Here is a 24194-nt window from a genome sequence, read left to right as displayed (position 1 = left end):
GTGTGTGTCTGTGTGTAGATCATCACTCCGGTTGTGTCTGTTATTGTTGTTGTTGTTACAGCTACATACAACTGCTACTGTTGCTACTCAATAAAGTGTTACACCTATACAGAGTGCTGGTGAGTCTGTGGGTGTCTGTGTGAGTCTGTGGGTGTCTGTGTGAGTCTGTGGGTGTCTGTGTGAGTGTCTGTGGGTGTCTGTGTGTGAGTCTGTGGGTGTCTGTGTGTCTCTGTGTGAGTCTGTGGGTCTCTGTGTGAGTCTGTGGGTGTCTGTGTGAGTTATTCTTGATTCTTTGGGTAAAGTCACCACCACGTATAAGGGAAACAATAAAATAATAAAAATATAAAACAATAAAATTATTATTCTTGGTTCTTTGGGTAAAGTCACCACCACGTTAGAAGGGGAACAATAAAATTATAAAAATATAAAACAATAAAATTATTATTCTTGGTTCTTTGGTAAAGTCACCACCACGTAGAAGGGAAACAATAAAATAATAAAAATATTAAACAATAAAATTATTATTCTTGGTTCTTTGGGTAAAGTCACCACCACGTAGAAGGGAAACATTAAAATAATAAAAATATAAAACAATAAAATAATAAAAATATAAAACAATAAAATAATAAAAATATAAAACAATAAAATAATAAAAATATAAAACAATAAAATTATTATTCTTGGTTCTTTGACGTAAAGTCACCACCACGTAGAAGGGAAAAATAATAAAAATATAAAACAATAAATAATAAAAATATAAAACAATAAAATTATTAATCTTGGTTCTTTGGGTAAAGTCACCACCACTACGTAGAATGGAAAAATAATGAAATTATTGTAAAAATAATAATAATTAATCCCTGCAGTAACTAAAGCTTTGAATAAAAACGTTCTACTTTAATTAAATCGACCTTTATTAAATGCACGTGTTTTACCCCCTTGCGAAATCAGAGTGCATCGTCACCACGTTAAATGACGTCGCACAACGGTGACCAATAGTGTCAAGCCATTTGAATCACGTGGTTTATTCGTTTTTAGCGGGGGGAGGAGGGGAGAGAGGGGGAGGGGCAGGGCTTTGTGACGTCATATTTGAGGGTGGAGGGTGTGTGTGGGTGTGTGTGTGAGTGTGTGTGTCTGTGGGTGTGTGAGTCTGTGTGTGTGTGTCTGTATGTGTGTCTGTGTGAGTCTGTGTGTGAGTCTGTGTGAGTCTCTGTGTGAGTCTCTGTGTGTCTGTGTGTGTCTGTGTGAGTCTCTGTGTGTCTGTGTGAGTCTGTGTGTGTCTGTGTGAGTCTGTGGGTCTCTGTGTGAGTTTGTGTGTCTCTGTGGGTGTCTGTGTGTGTGTGTCTGTGTGTGTGTGTCTGTGTGTGTGTGAGTGTCTGTGTGTCTGTGTGTCTGTGTGAGTCTGTGGGTCTCTGTGTGAGTTTGTGTGTCTCTGTGTGTGTCTGTGGGTGTCTGTGTGAGTCTGTGTCTCTGTGTGAGTCTGTGTGTGTGTCTGTGTGAGTCTGTGTGAGTCTGTGTGTGTCTGTGGGTGTCTGTGTGTAGATCATCACTCCCGTTGTGTCTGTTATTGTTGTTGTTATGGTTGTTATTGTTACAGCTACTTACAACTGCTACTGTTGCTACTCAATAAAGTGTTACACCTAGACGTTTATACAGAGTGCTGGTGAGTCTGTGGGTGTCTGTGTGAGTCTGTGGGTGTCTGTGTGTGTGTCTGTGTGTGTCTGTGTGGGTGTCTGTGTGTCTCTGTTTGAGTCTGTGGGTGTCTGTGGGTCTCTGTGTGAGTCTGTGGGTGTCTGTGTGTGTCTCTGTGTGTCTCTGTGTGAGTCTGTGTGAGTCTGTGTGAGTCTGTGTGTGAGTCTGTGGGTGTCTGTGTGAGTCTGTGTGTCTCTGTGTGAGGCTCTGTGTGAGTCTCCGTGTGAGTCTGTGGGTGTCTGTGTGAGTCTGTGGGTGTCTGTGTGAGTGTGTGAGTCTCTGTGTGTGTCTGTGGGTGTCTGTGTGAGTCTTTGGGTGTGTCTGTGGGTCTCTGAGTGAGTCTGTGGGTCTCTGTGTGAGTCTGTGGGTCTCTGTGTGAGTCTCTGGGTGTCTGTGTGAGTGTATGGGTCTCTGTGTGAGTCTATGGGTCTCTGTGTGGTGGTGAGTCTATGGGTCTCTGTGTGTTGGTGAGTCTATGGGTCTCTGTGTGGTGGTGAGTCTATGGGTCTCTTTGTGTTGGTGAGTCTATGGGTCTCTGTGTGGTGGTGAGTCTATGGGTCTCTGTGTGATGGTGGTGAGTCTATGGGTCTCTGTGTGGTAGTGAGTCTATGGGTCTCTGTGTGGTGGTGAGTCTATGGGTCTCTGTGTGAGTCTATGGGTCTCTGTGTGGTAGTGAGTCTATGGGTCTTTGTGTGGTGGTGAGTCTATGGGTCTCTGTGTGTTGGTGGTGAGTCTATGGGTCTCTGTGTGAGTCTATGGGTCTCTGTGTAGTGGTGAGTCTGTGGGTCTCTGTGTGGTGGCGAGTCTATGGGTCTCTGTGTGATGGTGGTGAGTCTATGGGTCTCTGTATGGTGGTGAGTCTATGGGTCTCTGTGTGGTGATGAGTCTATGGGTCTCTGTGTGAGTCTATGGGTCTCTGTGTGGTGGTGAGTCTATGGGTCTCTGTGTGATGGTGGTGAGTCTATGGGTCTCTGTGTGGTGGTGAGTCTATGGGTCTCTGTGTGATGGTGGTGAGTCTATGGGTCTCTGTGTGGTGGTGAGTCTATGGGTCTCTGTGTGATGGTGGTGAGTCTATGGGTCTCTGTGTGAGTCTATGGGTCTCTGTGTAGTGGTGAGTCTATGGGTCTCTGTGTGAGTCTATGGTCTCTGTGTGGTGGTGAGTCTATGGGTCTCTGTGTGGTGGTGAGTCTATGGTTCTCTGTGTGGTGGTGAGTCTATTGGTCTCTGTGTGGTGGTGAGTCTATGGGTCTCTGTGTGAGTCTATGGGTCTCTGTGTAGTGGTGAGTCTATGGGTCTCTGTGTGGTGGTGAGTCTATGGGTCTCTGTGTGTTGGTGAGTCTATGCGTCTCTGTGTGGTGGTGAGTCTATGGGTCTCTGTGTGTTGGTGAGTCTATGGGTCTCTGTGTGAGTCTATGGGTGTCTGTGTGGTGGTGCGACTATGGGTCTCTGTGTGATGGTGGTGAGTCTATGGGTCTCTGTGTGGTGGTGAGTCTATGGGTCTCTGTGTGATGGTGGTGAGTCTATGGGTCTCTGTGTGAGTCTATGGGTCTCTGTGTGGTGGTGAGTCTATGGGTTTCTGTGTGAGTCTATGGGTCTCTGTGTGATGGTGGTGAGTCTATGGGTCTCTGTGTAGTGGTGAATCTATGGGTCTCTGTGTAGTGGTGAGTCTATGGGTCTCTGTGTGGTGGTGAATCTATGGCTCTCTTTGTGGTGGTGAGTCTATGGGTCTCTGTGTGGTGGTGAGTCTATGGGTCTCTGTGTGTTGGTGAGTCTATGGGCCTCTGTGCGGTGGTGAGTCTATGGGTCTCTGTGTGATGGTGGTGAGTCTATGGTTCTCTGTGTGATGGTGGTGAGTCTATGGGTCTCTGTGTGAGTCTATGGGTCTCTGTTGCTGTGGTGAGTCTATGGGTCTCTGTGTGAGTCTATGGGGCTCTGTGTGGTGATGAGTCTATGGGTCTCTGTGTGAGTTTATGGGTATCTGTGTGGTGGTGAGTCTATGGGTCTCTGTGTTATGGTGGTGAGTCTATGGGTCTCTGTGTGGTGATGAGTCTATGGGTCTCTGTGTGATGGTGGTGAGTCTATGGGTCTCTGTGTGAGTCTATGGGTCTCTGTGTTGGTGGTGAGTGTATGGGTCTCTGTGTGATGGTGGTGAGCCTATCGGTCTCTGTGTGATGGTGGTGAGTCTATGGGTCTCTGTGTGAGTCTATGGGTCTCTGTGTAGTGGTGAGTCTATGGGTCTCTGTGTTGGTGGTGAGTGCATGGGTCTCTGTGTGAGTCTATGGGTCTCTGTGTAGTAGTGAGTCTTTGGGTCTCTGTGTGATGGTGGTGAGTCTATGGGTCTCTGTGTGATGGTGGTGAGCCTATCGGTCTCTGTGTGATGGTGGTGAGTCTATGGGTCTCTGTGTGAGTCTATGGGTCTCTGTGTAGTGGTGAGTCTATGGGTCTCTGTGTTGGTGGTGAGTGCATGGGTCTCTGTGTGAGTCTATGGGTCTCTGTGTGATGGTGGTGAGTCTATGGGTCTCTGTGTGATGGTGGTGAGTCTATGGGTCTCTGTGTGAGTCTATGGGTCTCTGTTGCTGTGGTGAGTCTATGGATCTCTGTGTGAGTCTATGGGGCTCTGTGTGGTGATGAGTCTATGGGTCTCTGTGTGAGTTTATGGGTCTCTGTATGGTGGTGAATCTATGGGTCTCTGTGTGATGGTGGTGAGTCTATGGGTCTCTGTGTGAGTCTATGGGTCTCTGTGTGATGGTGGTGAGTCTATGGGTCTCTGTGTAGTGGTGAATCTATGGGTCTCTGTGTAGTGGTGAGTCTATGGGTCTCTGTGTGGTGGTGAATCTATGGCTCTCTTTGTGGTGGTGAGTCTATGGGTCTCTGTGTGGTGGTGAGTCTATGGGTCTCTGTGTGTTGGTGAGTCTATGGGTCTCTGTGTGGTGGTGATTCTATGGGTCTCTGTGTGTTGGTGAGTCTATGGGTCTCTGTGTGAGTCTATGGGCCTCTGTGCGGTGGTGAGTCTATGGGTCTCTGTGTTGGTGGTGAGTGCATGGGTCTCTGTGTGAGTCTATGGGTCTCTGTGTGATGGTGGTGAGTCTATGGGTCTCTGTGTGATGGTGGTGAGTCTATGGGTCTCTGTGTGAGTCTATGGGTCTCTGTTGCTGTGGTGAGTCTATGGATCTCTGTGTGAGTCTATGGGGCTCTGTGTGGTGATGAGTCTATGGGTCTCTGTGTGAGTTTATGGGTCTCTGTATGGTGGTGAATCTATGGGTCTCTGTGTGATGGTGGTGAGTCTATGGGTCTCTGTGTGAGTCTATGGGTCTCTGTGTGATGGTGGTGAGTCTATGGGTCTCTGTGTAGTGGTGAATCTATGGGTCTCTGTGTAGTGGTGAGTCTATGGGTCTCTGTGTGGTGGTGAATCTATGGCTCTCTTTGTGGTGGTGAGTCTATGGGTCTCTGTGTGGTGGTGAGTCTATGGGTCTCTGTGTGTTGGTGAGTCTATGGGTCTCTGTGTGGTGGTGATTCTATGGGTCTCTGTGTGTTGGTGAGTCTATGGGTCTCTGTGTGAGTCTATGGGCCTCTGTGCGGTGGTGAGTCTATGGGTCTCTGTGTGATGGTGGTGAGTCTATGGGTCTCTGTGTGATGGTGGTGAGTCTATGGGTCTCTGTGTGAGTCTATGGGTCTCTGTTGCTGTGGTGAGTCTATGGATCTCTGTGTGAGTCTATGGGGCTCTGTGTGGTGATGAGTCTATGGGTCTCTGTGTGAGTTTATGGGTCTCTGTATGGTGGTGAATCTATGGGTCTCTGTGTGATGGTGGTGAGTCTATGGGTCTCTGTGTGAGTCTATGGGTCTCTGTGTGATGGTGGTGAGTCTATGGGTCTCTGTGTAGTGGTGAATCTATGGGTCTCTGTGTAGTGGTGAGTCTATGGGTCTCTGTGTGGTGGTGAATCTATGGCTCTCTTTGTGGTGGTGAGTCTATGGGTCTCTGTGTGGTGGTGAGTCTATGGGTCTCTGTGTGTTGGTGAGTCTATGGGTCTCTGTGTGGTGGTGATTCTATGGGTCTCTGTGTGTTGGTGAGTCTATGGGTCTCTGTGTGAGTCTATGGGCCTCTGTGCGGTGGTGAGTCTATGGGTCTCTGTGTGATGGTGGTGAGTCTATGGGTCTCTGTGTGATGGTGGTGAGTCTATGGGTCTCTGTGTGAGTCTATGGGTCTCTGTTGCTGTGGTGAGTCTATGGATCTCTGTGTGAGTCTATGGGGCTCTGTGTGGTGATGAGTCTATGGGTCTCTGTGTGAGTTTATGGGTCTCTGTGTGGTGGTGAGTCTATGGGTCTCTGTGTGATGGTGGTGAGTCTATGGGTCTCTGTGTGGTGATGAGTCTATGGGTCTCTGTGTGAGTCTATGGGTCTCTGTGTGGTGGTGAGTCTATGGGTCTCTGTGTGATGGTGGTGAGTCTATGGGTCTCTGTGTGAGTCTATGGGTCTCTGTGTGGTGGTGAGTCTATGGGTCTCTGTGTGATGGTGGTGAGTCTATGGGTCTCTGTGTGAGTCTATGGGTCTCTGTGTGGTGGTGAGTCTATGGGTCTCTGTGTGGTGGTGAGTCTATGGGTCTCGGCGTGATGGTGGTGAGTCTATGGGTCTCTGTGTGAGTCTATGGGTCTCTGTGTGGTGGTGAGTCTATGGGTCTCTGTGTGATGGTGGTGAGTCTATGGGTCTCTGTGTGGTGGTGAGTCTATGGGTCTCTGTGTGATGGTGGTGAGTCTATGGGTCTCTGTGTGAGTCTATGGGTCTCTGTGTAGTGGTGAGTCTATGGGTCTCTGTGTGAGTCTATGGTCTCTGTGTGGTGGTGAGTCTATGGGTCTCTGTGTGGTGGTGAGTCTATGGGTCTCTGTGTGGTGGTGAGTCTATTGGTCTCTGTGTGGTGGTGAGTCTATGGGTCTCTGTGTGAGTCTATGGGTCTCTGTGTAGTGGTGAGTCTATGGGTCTCTGTGTGGTGGTGAGTCTATGGGTCTCTGTGTGTTGGTGAGTCTATGCGTCTCTGTGTGGTGGTGAGTCTATGGGTCTCTGTGTGTTGGTGAGTCTATGGGTCTCTGTGTGAGTCTATGGGTGTCTGTGTGGTGGTGCGACTATGGGTCTCTGTGTGATGGTGGTGAGTCTATGGGTCTCTGTGTGGTGGTGAGTCTATGGGTCTCTGTGTGATGGTGGTGAGTCTATGGGTCTCTGTGTGAGTCTATGGGTCTCTGTGTGGTGGTGAGTCTATGGGTTTCTGTGTGAGTCTATGGGTCTCTGTGTGATGGTGGTGAGTCTATGGGTCTCTGTGTGGTGGTGAGTCTATGGGTCTCTGTGTGGTGGTGAGTCTATGGGTCTCTGTGTGTTGGTGAGTCTATGGGTCTCTGTGTGGTGGTGAGTCTATGGGTCTCTGTGTGTTGGTGAGTCTATGGGTCTCTGTGTGAGTCTATGGGCCTCTGTGCGGTGGTGAGTCTATGGGTCTCTGTGTGATGGTGGTGAGTCTATGGGTCTCTGTGTGATGGTGGTGAGTCTATGGGTCTCTGTGTGAGTCTATGGGTCTCTGTTGCTGTGGTGAGTCTATGGATCTCTGTGTGAGTCTATGGGGCTCTGTGTGGTGGTGAGTCTATGGGTCTCTGTGTGATGGTGGTGAGTCTATGGGTCTCTGTGTGGTGATGAGTCTATGGGTCTCTGTGTGAGTCTATGGGTCTCTGTGTGAGTCTATGGGTCTCTGTGTTGGTGGTGAGTCTATTGTTGTCTGTGTTGGTGGCGAGTGTATGGGTCTCTGTGTGATGGTGGTGAGCCTATCGGTCTCTGTGTGATGGTGGTGAGTCTATGGGTCTCTGTGTGAGTCTATGGGTCTCTGTGTAGTGGTGAGTCTATGGGTCTCTGTGTTGGTGGTGAGTGCATGGGTCTCTGTGTGAGTCTATGGGTCTCTGTGTAGTGGTGAGTCTTTGGGTCTCTGTGTGATGGTGGTGAGTCTATGGGTCTCTGTGTGATGGTGGTGAGCCTATCGGTCTCTGTGTGATGGTGGTGAGTCTATGGGTCTCTGTGTGAGTCTATGGGTCTCTGTGTAGTGGTGAGTCTATGGGTCTCTGTGTTGGTGGTGAGTGCATGGGTCTCTGTGTGAGTCTATGGGTCTCTGTGTGATGGTGGTGAGTCTATGGGTCTCTGTGTGATGGTGGTGAGTCTATGGGTCTCTGTGTGAGTCTATGGGTCTCTGTTGCTGTGGTGAGTCTATGGATCTCTGTGTGAGTCTATGGGGCTCTGTGTGGTGATGAGTCTATGGGTCTCTGTGTGAGTTTATGGGTCTCTGTGTGGTGGTGAGTCTATGGGTCTTTGTGTGATGGTGGTGAGTCTATGGGTCTCTGTGTGAGTCTATGGGTCTCTGTGTGATGGTGGTGAGTCTATGGGTCTCTGTGTAGTGGTGAATCTATGGGTCTCTGTGTAGTGGTGAGTCTATGGGTCTCTGTGTGGTGGTGAGTCTATGGGTCTCTGTGTGTTGGTGAGTCTATGGGTCTCTGTGTGGTGGTGAGTCTATGGGTCTCTGTGTGTTGGTGAGTCTATGGGTCTCTGTGTGAGTCTATGGGCCTCTGTGCGGTGGTGAGTCTATGGGTCTCTGTGTGATGGTGGTGAGTCTATGGGTCTCTGTGTGATGGTGGTGAGTCTATGGGTCTCTGTGTGAGTCTATGGGTCTCTGTTGCTGTGGTGAGTCTATGGATCTCTGTGTGAGTCTATGGGGCTCTGTGTGGTGATGAGTCTATGGGTCTCTGTGTGAGTTTATGGGTCTCTGTGTGGTGGTGAGTCTATGGGTCTCTGTGTGATGGTGGTGAGTCTATGGGTCTCTGTGTGGTGATGAGTCTATGGGTCTCTGTGTGAGTCTATGGGTCTCTGTGTGGTGGTGAGTCTATGGGTCTCTGTGTGATGGTGTTGAGTCTATGGGTCTCTGTGTGAGTCTATGGGTCTCTGTGTGGTGGTGAGTCTATGGGTCTCTGTGTGATGGTGGTGAGTCTATGGGTCTCTGTGTGAGGCTATGGGTCTCTGTGTGGTGGTGAGTCTATGGGTCTCTGTGTGGTGGTGAGTCTATGGGTCTCGGCGTGATGGTGGTGAGTGTATGGGTCTCTGTGTGAGTCTATGGGTCTCTGTGTGGTGGTGAGTCTATGGGTCTCTGTGTGTTTGTGAGTATATGGGTCTCTGTGTGGTGGTGAGTCTATGGGTCTCTGTGTATTGGTGAGTCTATGGGTCTATGTGTGGTGGTGAGTCTATGGGTCTCTGTGTGATGGTGGTGAGCATATGGGTCTCTGTGTGAGTCTATGGGTCTCTGTGTGGTGGTGAGTCTATGGGTCTCTGTGTGATGGTGGTGAGCCTATGGGTCTCTGTGTGAGTCTATGGGTCTCTGTGTGGTGGTGAGTCTATGGGTCTCTGTGTGATGGTGGTGAGTCTATGGGTCTCTGTGTGAGTCTATGGGTCTCTGTGTGGTGGTGAGTCTATGGGTCTCTGTGTGATGGTGGTGAGCCTATCGGTCTCTGTGTGATGGTGGTGAGTCTATGGGTCTCTGTGTGAGTCTATGGGTCTCTGTGTGGTGGTGTGTCTATGGGTCTCTGTGTGGTGGTGAGTCAATGGGTCTTTGCGTGATAGTGGTGAGTATATGGGTCTCTGTGTGAGTCTATGGGTCTCTGTGTGGTGGTGAGTCTATGGGTCTCTGTGTGGTGGTGAGTCTATGGGTCTCTGTGTGGTGGTGAGTCTATGGGGTCCCTGTGTGGTGGTGAGTCTATGGGTCTCTGTGTGGTGGTGAGTCTATGGGTCTCTGTGTGATGGTGGTGAGTCTATGGGTCTCTGTGTGATTGTGAGTCTATGGATCTCTGTGTGATGGTGGTGAGTCTATGGATCTCTGTGTATTGGTGAGTCTATGGGTCTCTGTGTGGTGGTGAGTGTATGGGTCTCTGTGTGATGGTGGTGAGCCTATCGGTCTCTGTGTGATGGTGGTGAGTCTATGGGTCTCTGTGTGAGTCTATGGGTCTCTGTGTAGTGGTGAGTCTATGGGTCTCTGTGTGATGGTGGTGAGTGCATGGGTCTCTGTGTGAGTCTATGGGTCTCTGTGTAGTGGTGAGTCTTTGGGTCTCTGTGTGATGGTGGTGAGTCTATGGGTCTCTGTGTGATGGTGGTGAGCCTATCGGTCTCTGTGTGATGGTGGTGAGTCTATGGGTCTCTGTGTGAGTCTATGGGTCTCTGTGTAGTGGTGAGTCTATGGGGCTCTGTGTGGTGATGAGTATATGGGTCTCTGTGTGAGTTTATGGGTCTCTGTGTGGTGGTGAGTCTATGGGTCTCTGTGTGATGGTGGTGAGTCTATGGGTCTCTGTGTGAGTCTATGGGTCTCTGTGTGGTGGTGAGTCTATGGGTCTCTGTGTGATGGTGGTGAGTCTATGGGTCTCTGTGTGAGTCTATGGGTCTCTGTGTGGTGGTGAGTCTATGGGTCTCTGTGTGGTGGTGAGTCTATGGGTCTCGGCGTGATGGTGGTGAGTCTATGGGTCTCTGTGTGAGTCTATGGGTCTCTGTGTGGTGGTAAGTCTATGGGTCTCTGTGTGTTTGTGAGTATATGGGTCTCTGTGTGGTGGTGAGTCTATGGGTCTCTGTGTATTGGTGAGTCTATGGGTCTATGTGTGGTGGTGAGTCTATGGGTCTCTGTGTGATGGTGGTGAGTCTATGGGTCTCTGTGTGGTGGTGAGTCTATGGGTCTCTGTGTGATGGTGGTGAGCCTATCGGTCTCTGTGTGATGGTGGTGAGTCTATGGGTCTCTGTGTGAGTCTATGGGTCTCTGTGTGGTGGTGTGTCTATGGGTCTCTGTGTGGTGGTGAGTCTATGGGTCTTTGTGTGATGGTGGTGAGTCTATGGGTCTCTGTGTGAGTCTATGGGTCTCTGTGTGGTGGTGAGTCTATGGGTCTCTGTGTGGTGGTGAGTCTATGGGTCTCTGTGTGGTGGTGAGTCTATGGGGTCTCTGTGTGATGGTGGTGAGTCTATGGGTCTCTGTGTGAGTCTGTGGGTCTCTGTGTAGTGGTGAGTCTATGGGTCTCTGTGTTGGTGGTGAGTGCATGGGTCTCTGTGTGAGTCTATGGGTCTCTGTGTAGTGGTGAGTCTTTGGGTCTCTGTGTGATGGTGGTGAGTCTATGGGTCTCTGTGTGAGTCTATGGGTCTCTGTGTGGTGGTGAGTCTATGGGTCTCTGTGTGGTGGTGAGTCTATGGGTCTCTGTGTGATGGTTGTGAGTCTATGGGTCTCTGTGTGAGTCTATGGGTCTCTGTGTGGTGATGAGTCTATGGGTCTCTGTGTGAGTCTATGGGTCTCTGTGTGGTGATGAGTCTATGGGTCTCTGTGTGAGTCTATGGGTCTCTGTGTGGTGGTGAGTCTATGGGTCTCTGTGTGATGGTGGTGAGTCTATGGGTCTCTGTGTGATGGTGGTGAGTCTATGGGTCTCTGTGTAGTGGTGAGTCTATGGGTCTCTGTGTGGTGGTGAATCTATGGCTCTCCTTGTGGTGGTGAGTCTATGGGTCTCTGTGTGGTGGTGAGTCTATGGGTCTCTGTGTGTTGGTGAGTCTATGGGTCTCTGTGTGGTGGTGAGTCTATGGGTCTCTGTGTGTTGGTGAGTCTATGGGTCTCTGTGTGAGTCTATGGGCCTCTGTGCGGTGGTGAGTCTATGGGTCTCTGTGTGATGGTGGTGAGTCTATGGGTCTCTGTGTGATGGTGGTGAGTCTATGGGTCTCTGTGTGAGTCTATGGGTCTCTGTTGCTGTGGTGAGTCTATGGATCTCTGTGTGAGTCTATGGGGCTCTGTGTGGTGATGAGTCTATGGGTCTCTGTGTGAGTTTATGGGTCTCTGTGTGGTGGTGAGTCTATGGGTCTCTGTGTGATGGTGGTGAGTCTATGGGTCTCTGTGTGAGTCTATGGGTCTCTGTGTGGTGGTGAGTCTATGGGTCTCTGTGTGGTGGTGAGTCTATGGGTCTCTGTGTGGTGGTGAGTCTATGGGGTCTCTGTGTGATGGTGGTGAGTCTATGTGTCTCTGTGTGAGTCTGTGGGTCTCTGTGTAGTGGTGAGTCTATGGGTCTCTGTGTTGGTGGTGAGTGCATGGGTCTCTGTGTGAGTCTATGTGTCTCTGTGTAGTGGTGAGTCTTTGGGTCTCTGTGTGATGGTGGTGAGTCTATGGGTCTCTGTGTGAGTCTATGGGTCTCTGTGTGGTGGTGAGTCTATGGGTCTCTGTGTGGTGGTGAGTCTATGGGTCTCTGTGTGATGGTTGTGAGTCTATGGGTCTCTGTGTGAGTCTATGGGTCTCTGTGTGGTGATGAGTCTATGGGTCTCTGTGTGAGTCTATGGGTCTCTGTGTGGTGATGAGTCTATGGGTCTCTGTGTGAGTCTATGGGTCTCTGTGTGGTGGTGAGTCTATGGGTCTCTGTGTGATGGTGGTGAGTCTATGGGTCTCTGTGTGATGGTGGTGAGTCTATGGGTCTCTGTGTAGTGGTGAATCTATGGGTCTCTGTGTGGTGGTGAATCTATGGCTCTCCTTGTGGTGGTGAGTCTATGGGTCTCTGTGTGGTGGTGAGTCTATGGGTCTCTGTGTGTTGGTGAGTCTATGGGTCTCTGTGTGGTGGTGAGTCTATGGGTCTCTGTGTGTTGGTGAGTCTATGGGTCTCTGTGTGAGTCTATGGGCCTCTGTGCGGTGGTGAGTCTATGGGTCTCTGTGTGATGGTGGTGAGTCTATGGGTCTCTGTGTGATGGTGGTGAGTCTATGGGTCTCTGTGTGAGTCTATGGGTCTCTGTTGCTGTGGTGAGTCTATGGATCTCTGTGTGAGTCTATGGGGCTCTGTGTGGTGATGAGTCTATGGGTCTCTGTGTGAGTTTATGGGTCTCTGTGTGGTGGTGAGTCTATGGGTCTCTGTGTGATGGTGGTGAGTCTATGGGTCTCTGTGTGGTGATGAGTCTATGGGTCTCTGTGTGAGTCTATGGGTCTCTGTGTGGTGGTGAGTCTATGGGTCTCTGTGTGATGGTGGTGAGTCTATGGGTCTCTGTGTGAGTCTATGGGTCTCTGTGTGGTGGTGAGTCTATGGGTCTCTGTGTGATGGTGGTGAGTCTATGGGTCTCTGTGTGAGTCTATGGGTCTCTGTGTGGTGGTGAGTCTATGGGTCTCTGTGTGGTGGTGAGTCTATGGGTCTCGGCGTGATGGTGGTGAGTCTATGGGTCTCTGTGTGAGTCTATGGGTCTCTGTGTGGTGGTGAGTCTATGGGTCTCTGTGTGTTTGTGAGTATATGGGTCTCTGTGTGGTGGTGAGTCTATGGGTCTCTGTGTATTGGTGAGTCTATGGGTCTATGTGTGGTGGTGAGTCTATGGGTCTCTGTGTGATGGTGGTGAGCATATGGGTCTCTGTGTGGTGGTGAGTCTATGGGTCTCTGTGTGATGGTGGTGAGCCTATCGGTCTCTGTGTGATGGTGGTGAGTCTATGGGTCTCTGTGTGAGTCTATGGGTCTCTGTGTGGTGGTGTGTCTATGGGTCTTTGTGTGATGGTGGTGAGTATATGGGTCTCTGTGTGAGTCTATGGGTCTCTGTGTGGTGGTGAGTCTATGGGTCTCTGTGTGGTGGTGAGTCTATGGGTCTCTGTGTGGTGGTGAGTCTATGGGGTCCCTGTGTGGTGGTGAGTCTATGGGTCTCTGTGTGGTGGTGAGTCTATGGGTCTCTGTGTGAGTCTATGGGTCTCTGTGTGGTGGTGTGTCTATGGGTCTTTGTGTGATGGTGGTGAGTATATGGGTCTCTGTGTGAGTCTATGGGTCTCTGTGTGGTGGTGAGTCTATGGGTCTCTGTGTGGTGGTGAGTCTATGGGTCTCTGTGTGGTGGTGAGTCTATGGGGTCCCTGTGTGGTGGTGAGTCTATGGGTCTCTGTGTGGTGGTGAGTCTATGGGTCTCTGTGTGATGGTGGTGAGTCTATGGGTCTCTGTGTGAGTCTATGGGTCTCTGTGTGAGTCTATGGGTCTCTGTGTGGTGGTGAGGCTATGGGTCTCTGTGTGATGGTGGTGAGTCTATGGGTCTCTGTGTGGTGGTGAGGCTATGGGTCTCTGTGTGATTGTGAGTCTATGGATCTCTGTGTGATGGTGGTGAGTCTATGGATCTCTGTGTATTGGTGAGTCTATTGTTCTCTGTGTTGGTGGTGAGTGTATGGGTCTCTGTGTGATGGTGGTGAGCCTATCGGTCTCTGTGTGATGGTGGTGAGTCTATGGGTCTCTGTGTGAGTCTATGGGTCTCTGTGTAGTGGTGAGTCTATGGGTCTCTGTGTTGGTGGTGAGTGCATGGGTCTCTGTGTGAGTCTATGGGTCTCTGTGTAGTGGTGAGTCTATGGGTCTCTGTGTGATGGTGGTGAGCCTATCGGTCTCTGTGTGATGGTGGTGAGTCTATGGGTCTCTGTGTGAGTCTATGGGTCTCTGTGTAGTGGTGAGTCTATGGGTCTCTGTGTTGGTGGTGAGTGCATGGGTCTCTGTGTGAGTCTATGGGTCTCTGTGTGATGGTGGTGAGTCTATGGGTCTCTGTGTGATGGTGGTGAGTCTATGGGTCTCTGTGTGAGTCTATGGGTCTCTGTTGCTGTGGTGAGTCTATGGATCTCTGTGTGAGTCTATGGGGCTCTGTGTGGTGATGAGTCTATGGGTCTCTGTGTGAGTCTATGGGTCTCTGTTGCTGTGGTGAGTCTATGGATCTCTGTGTGAGTCTATGGGGCTCTGTGTGGTGATGAGTCTATGGGTCTCTGTGTGAGTTTCTGGGTCTCTGTGTGGTGGTGAGTCTATGGGTCTCTGTGTGATGGTGGTGAGTTTATGGGTCTCTGTGTGAGTCTATGGATCTCTGTTGCTGTGGTGAGTCTATGGGTCTCTGTGTGATGGTGGTGAGTCTATGGGTCTCTGTGTGAGTCTATGGGTCTCTGTGTGGTGGTGAGTCTATGGGTCTCTGTGTGGTGGTGAGTCTATGGGTCTCGGCGTGACGGTGGTGAGTCTATGGGTCTCTGTGTGAGTCTATGGGTCTCTGTGTGGTGGTGAGTCTATGGGTCTCTGTGTGATGGTGGTGAGTCTATGGGTCTCTGTGTGAGTCTATGGGTCTCTGTGTGGTGGTGAGTCTATGGGTCTCTGTGTGGTGGTGAGTCTATGGGTCTCTGTGTATTGGTGAGTCTATGGGTCTATGTGTGGTGGTGAGTCTATGGGTCTCTGTGTGATGGTGGTGAGCATATGGGTCTCTGTGTGGTGGTGAGTCTATGGGTCTCTGTGTGATGGTGGTGAGCCTATCGGTCTCTGTGTGATGGTGGTGAGTCTATGGGTCTCTGTGTGAGTCTATGGGTCTCTGTGTGGTGGTGTGTCTATGGGTCTCTGTGTGGTGGTGAGTCTATGGGTCTTTGTGTGATGGTGGTGAGTCTATGGGTCTCTGTGTGAGTCTATGGGTCTCTGTGTGGTGGTGAGTCTATGGGTCTCTGTGTGGTGGTGAGTCTATGGGTCTCTGTGTGGTGGTGAGTCTATGGGGCCCCTGTGTGGTGGTGAGTCTATGAGTCTCTGTGTGGTGGTGAGTCTATGGGTCTCTGTGTGATGGTGGTGAGTCTATGGGTCTCTGTGTGATTGTGAGTCTATGGATCTCTGTGTGATGGTGGTGAGTCTATGGATCTCTGTGTATTGGTGAGTCTATTGTTCTCTGTGTTGGTGGTGAGTCTATGGGTCTCTGTGTTGGTGGTGAGTCTATGGGTCTCTGTGTGATGGTGGTGAGCCTATCGGTCTCTGTGTGATGGTGGTGAGTCTATGGGTCTCTGTGTGAGTCTATGGGTCTCTGTGTAGTGGTGAGTCTATGGGTCTCTGTGTTGGTGGTGAGTGCATGGGTCTCTGTGTGAGTCTATGGGTCTCTGTGTAGTGGTGAGTCTTTGGGTCTCTGTGTGATGGTGGTGAGCATATGGGTCTCTGTGTGAGTCTATGGGTCTCTGTGTGGTGGTGAGTCTATGGGTCTCTGTGTGGTGGTGAGTCTATGGGTCTCTGTGTGAGTCTATGGGTCTCTGTGTGGTGATGAGTCTATGGGTCTCTGTGTGAGTCTATGGGTCTCTGTGTGGTGGTGAGTCTATGGGTCTCTGTGTGATGGTGGTGAGTCTATGGGTCTCTGTGTGAGTCTATGGGTCTCTGTGTGGTGGTGAGTCTATGGGTCTCTGTGTGATGGTGGTGAGTCTATGGGTCTCTGTGTGAGTCTATGGGTCTCTGTGTGGTGGTGAGTCTATGGGTCTCTGTGTGTTTGTGAGTATATGGGTCTCTGTGTGGTGGTGAGTCTATGGGTCTCTGTGTATTGGTGAGTCTATGGGTCTATGTGTGGTGGTGAGTCTATGGGTCTCTGTGTGATGGTGGTGAGCCTATCGGTCTCTGTGTGATGGTGGTGAGTCTATGGGTCTCTGTGTGAGTCTATGGGTCTCTGTGTGGTGGTGTGTCTATGGGTCTCTGTGTGGTGGTGAGTCTATGGGTCTTTGTGTGATGGTGGTGAGTCTATGGGTCTCTGTGTGAGTCTATGGGTCTCTGTGTGGTGGTGAGTCTATGGGTCTCTGTGTGGTGGTGAGTCTATGGGTCTCTGTGTGGTGGTGAGTCTATGGGGTCCCTGTGTGGTGGTGAGTCTATGGGTCTCTGTGTGGTGGTGAGTCTATGGGTCTCTGTGTGATGGTGGTGAGTCTATGGGTCTCTGTGTGATTGTGAGTCTATGGATCTCTGTGTGATGGTGGTGAGCCTATGGATCTCTGTGTATTGGTGAGTCTATTGTTCTCTGTGTTGGTGGTGAGTGTATGGGTCTCTGTGTGATGGTGGTGAGCCTATCGGTCTCTGTGTGATGGTGGTGAGTCTATGGGTCTCTGTGTGAGTCTATGGGTCTCTGTGTAGTGGTGAGTCTTTGGGTCTCTGTGTGATGGTGGTGAGTCTATGGGTCTCTGTGTGAGTCTATGGGTCTCTGTGTGGTGGTGAGTCTATGGGTCTCTGTGTGGTGGTGAGTCTATGGGTCTCTGTGTGATGGTTGTGAGTCTATGGGTCTCTGTGTGAGTCTATGGGTCTCTGTGTGGTGGTGAGTGTATGGGTCTCTGTGTGTTTGTGAGTATATGGGTCTCTGTGTGGTGGTTAGTCTATGGATCTCTGTGTATTGGTGAGTCTATGGGTCTCTGTGTGGTGGTGAGTCTATGGGTGTCTGTGTGATGTTGGTGAGCATATGGGTCTCTGTGTGAGTCTATGGGTCTCTGTGTGTTGGTGAGTCTATCGGTCTCTGTGTGTTGGTGAGTCTATCGGTCTCTGTGTGATGGTGGTGAGTCTATGGGTCTCTGTGTGAGTCTATGGGTCTCTGTGTGGTGGTGAGTCTATGGGTCTCTGTGTGTTGGTGAGTCTATGGGTCTCTGTGTGGTGATGAGTCTATGGGTCTCTGTGTGAGTCTATGGGTCTCTGTGTGGTGGTGAGTCTATGGGTCTCTGTGTGGTGGTGAGTCTATGGGTCTCTGTGTGTTGGTGAGTCTATGGGTCTTTGTGTGGTGGTGAGTCTATGGGTCTCTATGTGAGTCTATGGATCTCTGTGTGGAGGTGAGTCTATGGGTCTCTGTGTGAGTCTATGGGTCTCTGTGTGAGTCTATGGGTCTCTGTGTGGTGGTGAGTCTATGGGTCTCTCTGTGGTGGTGAGTCTATGGGTCTCTGTGTGAGTCTATGGGTCTCTGTGTGGTGGTGAGTCTATGGATCCCTGTGTGGAATTGTGAGTCTATGGGTCTGTGTGTGAGTCTATGGGTATCTGTGTAGTGGTGAGTCTTTGGGTCTCTGTGTAGTGGTGAGTCTATGGGTCTCTGTGTGAATATATGGGTCTCTGAGTGGTGAGTCTATGGGTCTCTGTGTGGTGATGAGTCTATGGGTCTCTGTGTGAGTCTATGGGTCTCTGTGTGGTGGTGAGTCTATGGGTCTCTGTGTGGTGGTGAGTCTATGGGTCTCTGTGTGTTGGTGAGTCTATGGGTCTCTGTGTGGTGGTGAGTCTATGCGTCTCTATGTGAGTCTATGGATCTCTGTGTGGTGGTGAGTCTATGGGTCTCTGTGTGGTGGTGAGTCTATGGGTCTCTGTGTGATGGTGGTGAGTCTATGGGTCTCTGTGTGAGTCTATGGGTCTCTGTGTGGTGGTGAGTCTATGGGTCTCTGTGTGATGGTGGTGAGTCTATGGGTCTCTGTGTGGTGGTGAGTATATGGGTCTCTGTGTGGTGGTGAGTCTATGGGTCTCTGTGTATTGGTGAGTCTATGGGTCTATGTGTGGTGGTGAGTCTATGGGTCTCTGTGTGATGGTGGTGAGCATATGGGTCTCTGTGTGGTGGTGAGTCTATGGGTCTCTGTGTGATGGTGGTGAGCCTATCGGTCTCTGTGTGATGGTGGTGAGTCTATGGGTCTCTGTGTGAGTCTATGGGTCTCTGTGTGGTGGTGTGTCTATGGGTCTCTGTGTGGTGGTGAGTCTATGGGTCTTTGTGTGATGGTGGTGAGTATATGGGTCTCTGTGTGAGTCTATGGGTCTCTGTGTGGTGGTGAGTCTATGGGTCTCTGTGTGGTGGTGAGTCTATGGGTCTCTGTGTGGTGGTGAGTCTATGGGGTCCCTGTGTGGTGGTGAGTCTATGGGTCTCTGTGTGGTGGTGAGTCTATGGGTCTCTGTGTGATGGTGGTGAGTCTATGGATCTCTGTGTATTGGTGAGTCTATTGTTCTCTGTGTTGGTGGTGAGTGTATGGGTCTCTGTGTGATGGTGGTGAGCCTATCGGTCTCTGTGTGATCGTGGTGAGTCTATGGGTCTCTGTGTGAGTCTATGGGTCTCTGTGTAGTGGTGAGTCTATGGGTCTCTGTGTTGGTGGTGAGTGCATGGGTCTCTGTGTGAGTCTATGGGTCTCTGTGTAGTGGTGAGTCTTTGGGTCTCTGTGTGATGGTGGTGAGTCTATGGGTCTCTGTGTGATGGTGGTGAGCCTATCGGTCTCTGTGTGATGGTGGTGAGTCTATGGGTCTCTGTGTGAGTCTATGGGTCTCTGTGTAGTGGTGAGTCTATGGGTCTCTGTGTTGGTGGTGAGTGCATGGGTCTCTGTGTGAGTCTATGGGTCTCTGTGTGATGGTGGTGAGTCTATGGGTCTCTGTGTGATGGTGGTGAGTCTATGGGTCTCTGTGTGAGTCTATGGGTCTCTGTTGCTGTGGTGAGTCTATGGATCTCCGTGTGAGTCTATGGGGCTCTGTGTGGTGATGAGTCTATGGGTCTCTGTGTGAGTTTATGGGTCTCTGTGTGGTGGTGAGTCTATGGGTCTCTGTGTGATGGTGGTGAGTCTATGGGTCTCTGTGTGAGTCTATGGGTCTCTGTGTGGTGGTGAGTCTATGGGTCTCTGTGTGATGGTGGTGAGTCTATGGGTCTCTGTGTGAGTCTATGGGTCTCTGTGTGGTGGTGAGTCTATGGGTCTCTGTGTGGTGGTGAGTCTATGGGTCTCTGTGTGTTTGTGAGTATATGGGTCTCTGTGTGGTGGTGAGTCTATGGGTCTCTGTGTATTGGTGAGTCTATGGGTCTATGTGTGGTGGTGAGTCTATGGGTCTCTGTGTGATGGTGGTGAGCATATGGGTCTCTGTGTGGTGGTGAGTCTATGGGTCTCTGTGTGATGGTGGTGAGCCTATCGGTCTCTGTGTGATGGTGGTGAGTCTATGGGTCTCTGTGTGAGTCTATGGGTCTCTGTGTGGTGGTGTGTCTATGGGTCTCTGTGTGGTGGTGAGTCTATGGGTCTTTGTGTGATGGTGGTGAGTCTATGGGTCTCTGTGTGAGTCTATGGGTCTCTGTGTGGTGGTGAGTCTATGGGTCTCTGTGTGGTGGTGAGTCTATGGGTCTCTGTGTGGTGGTGAGTCTATGGGGTCCCTGTGTGGTGGTGAGTCTATGGGTCTCTGTGTGGTGGTGAGTCTATGGCTCTCTTTGTGGTGGTGAGTCTATGGGTCTCTGTGTGGTGGTGAGTCTATGGGTCTCTGTGTGTTGGTGAGTCTATGGGTCTCTGTGTGGTGGTGAGTCTATGGGTCTCTGTGTGTTGGTGAGTCTATGGGTCTCTGTGTGAGTCTATGGGCCTCTGTGCGGTGGTGAGTCTATGGGTCTTTGTGTGATGGTGGTGAGTCTATGGGTCTCTGTGTGAGTCTATGGGTCTCTGTGTGGTGGTGAGTCTATGGGTCTCTGTGTGGTGGTGGTGAGTCTATGGGTCTCTGTGTGAGTCTATGGGTCTCTGTGTGGTGGTGAGTCTATGGGTCTCTGTGTGGTGGTGAGTCTATGGGTCTTTGTGTGATGGTGGTGAGTCTATGGGTCTCTGTGTGAGTCTATGGGTCTCTGTGTGGTGGTGAGTCTATGGGTCTCTGTGTGGTGGTGAGTCTATGGGGTCCCTGTGTGGTGGTGAGTCTATGGGTCTCTGTGTGGTGGTGAGTCTATGGGTCTCTGTGTGATGGTGGTGAGTCTATGGGTCTCTGTGTGAGTCTATGGGTCTCTGTGTGGTGGTGAGTCTATGGGTCTCTGTGTGATTGTGAGTCTATGGATCTCTGTGTGATGGTGGTGAGTCTATGGATCTCTGTGTATTTGTGAGTCTATTGTTCTCTGTGTTGGTGGTGAGTGTATGGGTCTCTGTGTGATGGTGGTGAGCCTATCGGTCTCTGTGCGATGGTGGTGAGTCTATGGGTCTCTGTGTGAGTCTATGGGTCTCTGTGTGTTGGTGAGTCTATGGGTCTCTGTGTGAGTCTATGGGTCTCTGTGTAGTGGTGAGTCTTTGGGTCTCTGTGTGATGGTGGTGAGTCTATGGGTCTCTGTGTGAGTCTATGGGTCTCTGTGTGGTGGTGAGTCTATGGGTCTCTGTGTGGTGGTGAGTCTATGGGTCTCTGTGTGATGGTGGTGAGTCTATGGGTCTCTGTGTGAGTCTATGGGTCTCTGTGTGGTGGTGAGTCTATGGGTCTCTGTGTGTTTGTGAGTATATGGGTCTTTGTGTGGTGGTTAGTCTATGGGTCTCTGTGTATTGGTGAGTCTATGGGTCTCTGTGTAGTGGTGAATCTATGGGTCTCTGTGTAGTGGTGAATCTATGGGTCTCTGTGTGGTGGTGAATCTATGGCTCTCTTTGTGGTGGTGAGTCTATGGGTCTCTGTGTGGTGGTGAGTCTTTGGGTCTCTGTGTGTTGGTGAGTCTATGGGTCTCTGTGTGGTGGTGAGTCTATGGGTCTCTGTGTGTTGGTGAGTCTATGGGTCTCTGTGTGAGTCTATGGGCCTCTGTGCGGTGGTGAGTCTATGGGTCTCTTTATGATGGTGGTGAGTCCATGGGTCTCTGTGTGAGTCTATGGGTCTCTGTGTGATGGTGGTGAGTCTATGGGTCTCTGTGTGAGTCTATGGGTCTCTGTTGCTGTGGTGAGTCTATGGATCTCTGTGTGAGTCTATGGGGCTCTGTGTGGTGGTGAGTTTATGGGTCTCTGTGTGGTGGTGAGTCTATGGGTCTCTGTGTGATGGTGGTGAGTCTATGGGTCTCTGTGTGGTGATGAGTCTATGGGTCTCTGTGTGAGTCTATGGGTCTCTGTGTGGTGGTGAGTCTATGGGTCTCTGTGTGATGGTGGTGAGTCTATGGGTCTCTGTGTGAGTCTATGGGTCTCTGTGTGGTGGTGAGTCTATGGGTCTCTGTGTGATGGTGGTGAGTCTATGGGTCTCTGTTTGAGTCTATGGGTCTCTGTGTGTTGGTGAGTCTATGGGTCTCTGTGTGGTGATGAGTCTATGGGTCTCTGTGTGTTTGTGAGTATATGGGTCTCTGTGTGGTGGTGAGTCTATGGGTCTCTGTGTATTGGTGAGTCTATGGGTCTATGTGTGGTGGTGAGTCTATGGGTCTCTGTGTGATGGTGGTGAGAATCTGGGTCTCTGTGTGGTGGTGAGTCTATGGGTCTCTGTGTGGTGGTGAGTCTATGGGTCTCTGTGTGATGGTGGTGAGTCTATCGGTCTCTGTGCGATGATGGTGAGTCTATGGGTCTCTGTGTGAGTCTATGGGTCTCTGTGTGGTGGGGAGTCTATGGGTCTCTGTGTGGTGGTGAGTCTCTGGGTCTTTGTGTGATGGTGGTGAGTCTTTGGGTCTCTGTGTTAGTCTATGGGTCTCTGTGTGGTGGTGAGTCTATGGGTCTCTGTGTGGTGGTGAGTCTATGGGTCTCTGTGTGGTGGTGAGTCTATGGGTCTCTGTGTGGTGGTGAGTCTATGGGTCTCTGTGTGGTGGTGAGTCTATGGGTCTCTGTGTGATGGTGGTGAGTCTATGGGTCTCTGTGTGAGTCTATGGGTCTCTGTGTGGTGGTGAGTCTATGGGTCTCTGTGTGATTGTGAGTCTATGGATCTCTGTGTGATTGTGGTAAGTCTATGGATCTCTGTGTATTGGTGAGTCTATTGTTCTCTGTGTTGGTGGTGAGTGTATGGGTCTCTGTGTGAGTCTATGGGTCTCTGTGTAGTGGTGAGTCTATGGGTCTCTGTGTTGGTGGTGAGTGCATGGGTCTCTGTGTGAGTCTATGGGTCTCTGTGTAGTGGTGAGTCTTTGGGTCTCTGTGTGCTGGTGGAGAGTCTATGGGTCTCTGTGTGAGTCTATGGGTCTATGTGTGGTGGTGAGTCTATGGGTCTCTGTGTGATGGTGAGTCTATGGGTCTCTGTGTGATGGTGAGTCTATGGGTCTCTGTGTGATGGTGGTGAGTCTATGGGTCTCTGTGTGAGTCTATGGGTCTCTGTGTGGTGGTGAGTCTATGGGTCTCTGTGTGTTTGTGAGTATATGGGTCTCTGTGTGGTGGTTAGTCTATGGGTCTCTGTGTATTGGTGAGTCTATGGGTCTCTGTGTGGTGGTGAGTCTATGGGTCTCTGTGTGATGGTGGTGAGTCTATGGGTCTCTGTGTATTGGTGAGTCTATGGGTCTCTGTGTGGTGGTTAGTCTATGGGTCTCTGTGTATTGGTGAGTCTATGGGTCTCTGTGTGGTGGTGAGCCTATGGGTCTCTGTGTGGTGGTGAGTCTATCGGTCTCTGTGTGATGGTGGTGAGTCTATGGGTCTCTGTGTGAGTCTATGGGTCTCTGTGTGTTGGTGAGTCTATCGGTCTCTGTGTGTTGGTGAGTCTATCGGTCTCTGTGTGTTGGTGAGTCTATCGGTCTCTGTGTTGCTGTGGTGAGTCTATGGATCTCTGTGTGAGTCTATGGGGCTCTGTGTGGTGATGAGTCTATGGGTCTCTGTGTGAGTTTATGGGTCTCTGTGTGGTGGTGAGTCTATGGGTCTCTGTGTGATGGTGGTGAGTCTATGGGTCTCTGTGTGGTGATGAGTCTATGGGTCTCTGTGTGAGTCTATGGGTCTCTGTGTGGTGGTGAGTCTATGGGTCTCTGTGTGATGGTGGTGAGTCTATGGGTCTCTGTGTGAGTCTATGGGTCTCTGTGTGGTGGTGAGTCTATGGGTCTCTGTGTGATGGTGGTGAGTCTATGGGTCTCTGTGTGAGTCTATGGGTCTCTGTGTGGTGGTGAGTCTATGGGTCTCTGTATGTTGGTGAGTCTATGGGTCTCGGCGTGATGGTGGTGAGTCTATGGGTCTCTGTGTGAGTCTATGGGTCTCTGTGTGGTGGTGAGTCTATGGGTCTCTGTGTGTTTGTGAGTATATGGGTCTCTGTGTGGTGGTGAGTCTATGGGTCTCTGTGTATTGGTGAGTCTATGGGTCTATGTGTGGTGGTGAGTCTATGGGTCTCTGGGTGATGGTGGTGAGAATCTGGGTCTCTGTGTGGTGGTGAGTCTATGGGTCTCTGTGTGGTGGTGAGTCTATGGGTCTCTGTGTGATGGTGGTGAGTCTATCGGTCTCTGTGCGATGATGGTGAGTCTATGGGTCTCTGCGTGAGTCTATGGGTCTCTGTGTGGTGGTGAGTCTATGGGTCTCTGTGTGGTGGTGAGTCTCTGGGTCTTTGTGTGATGGTGGTGAGTCTTTGGGACTCTGTGTGAGTCTATGGGTCTCTGTGTGGTGGTGAGTCTATGGGTCTCTGTGTGGTGGTGAGTCTATGGGTCTCTGTGTGGTGGTGAGTCTATGGGTCTCTGTGTGATGGTGGTGAGTCTATGGGTCTCTGTGTGAGTCTATGGGTCTCTGTGTGGTGGTGAGTCTATGGGTCTCTGTGTGATTGTGAGTCTATGGATCTCTGTGTGATGGTGGTAAGTCTATGGATCTCTGTGTATTGGTGAGTCTATTGTTCTCTGTGTTGGTGGTGAGTGTATGGGTCTCTGTGTGAGTCTATGGGTCTCTGTGTAGTGGTGAGTCTATGGGTCTCTGTGTTGGTGGTGAGTGCATGGGTCTCTGTGTGAGTCTATGGGTCTCTGTGTAGTGGTGAGTCTTTGGGTCTCTGTGTGCTGGTATAGAGTCTATGGGTCTCTGTGTGAGTCTATGGGTCTATGTGTGGTGGTGAGTCTATGGGTCTCTGTGTGATGGTGAGTCTATGGGTCTCTGTGTGATGGTGGTGAGT

General features: G+C 50.5%; 1 protein-coding gene across 1 annotated transcript in view; it reads left to right on the top strand.

The window, feature by feature from the left end:
- The first annotated feature begins 972 nt into the window (after positions 1 to 972).
- LOC142922560 (uncharacterized) overlaps positions 973 to 24194 on the top strand; it is a 62483-nt gene continuing 39261 nt past the window's right edge. The window contains exon 1 of the mRNA XM_076063346.1: positions 973 to 988. Coding sequence (XP_075919461.1) covers positions 973 to 988 — 16 coding nt within the window. The remainder of the gene's footprint in view (positions 989 to 24194) is intronic.

This window comes from Petromyzon marinus, unplaced genomic scaffold (genome assembly GCF_048934315.1).
Source record: "Petromyzon marinus isolate PM22_M1 ecotype Great Lakes invasive population unplaced genomic scaffold, UKy_Petmar_22M1.pri1.0 PM_Scaffold_101, whole genome shotgun sequence".
Classification (NCBI taxonomy): domain Eukaryota; kingdom Metazoa; phylum Chordata; class Hyperoartia; order Petromyzontiformes; family Petromyzontidae; genus Petromyzon; species Petromyzon marinus.
Note: the sequence above shows the minus strand (reverse complement) of the source record. Positions and strands in the feature narration are given on the sequence as shown.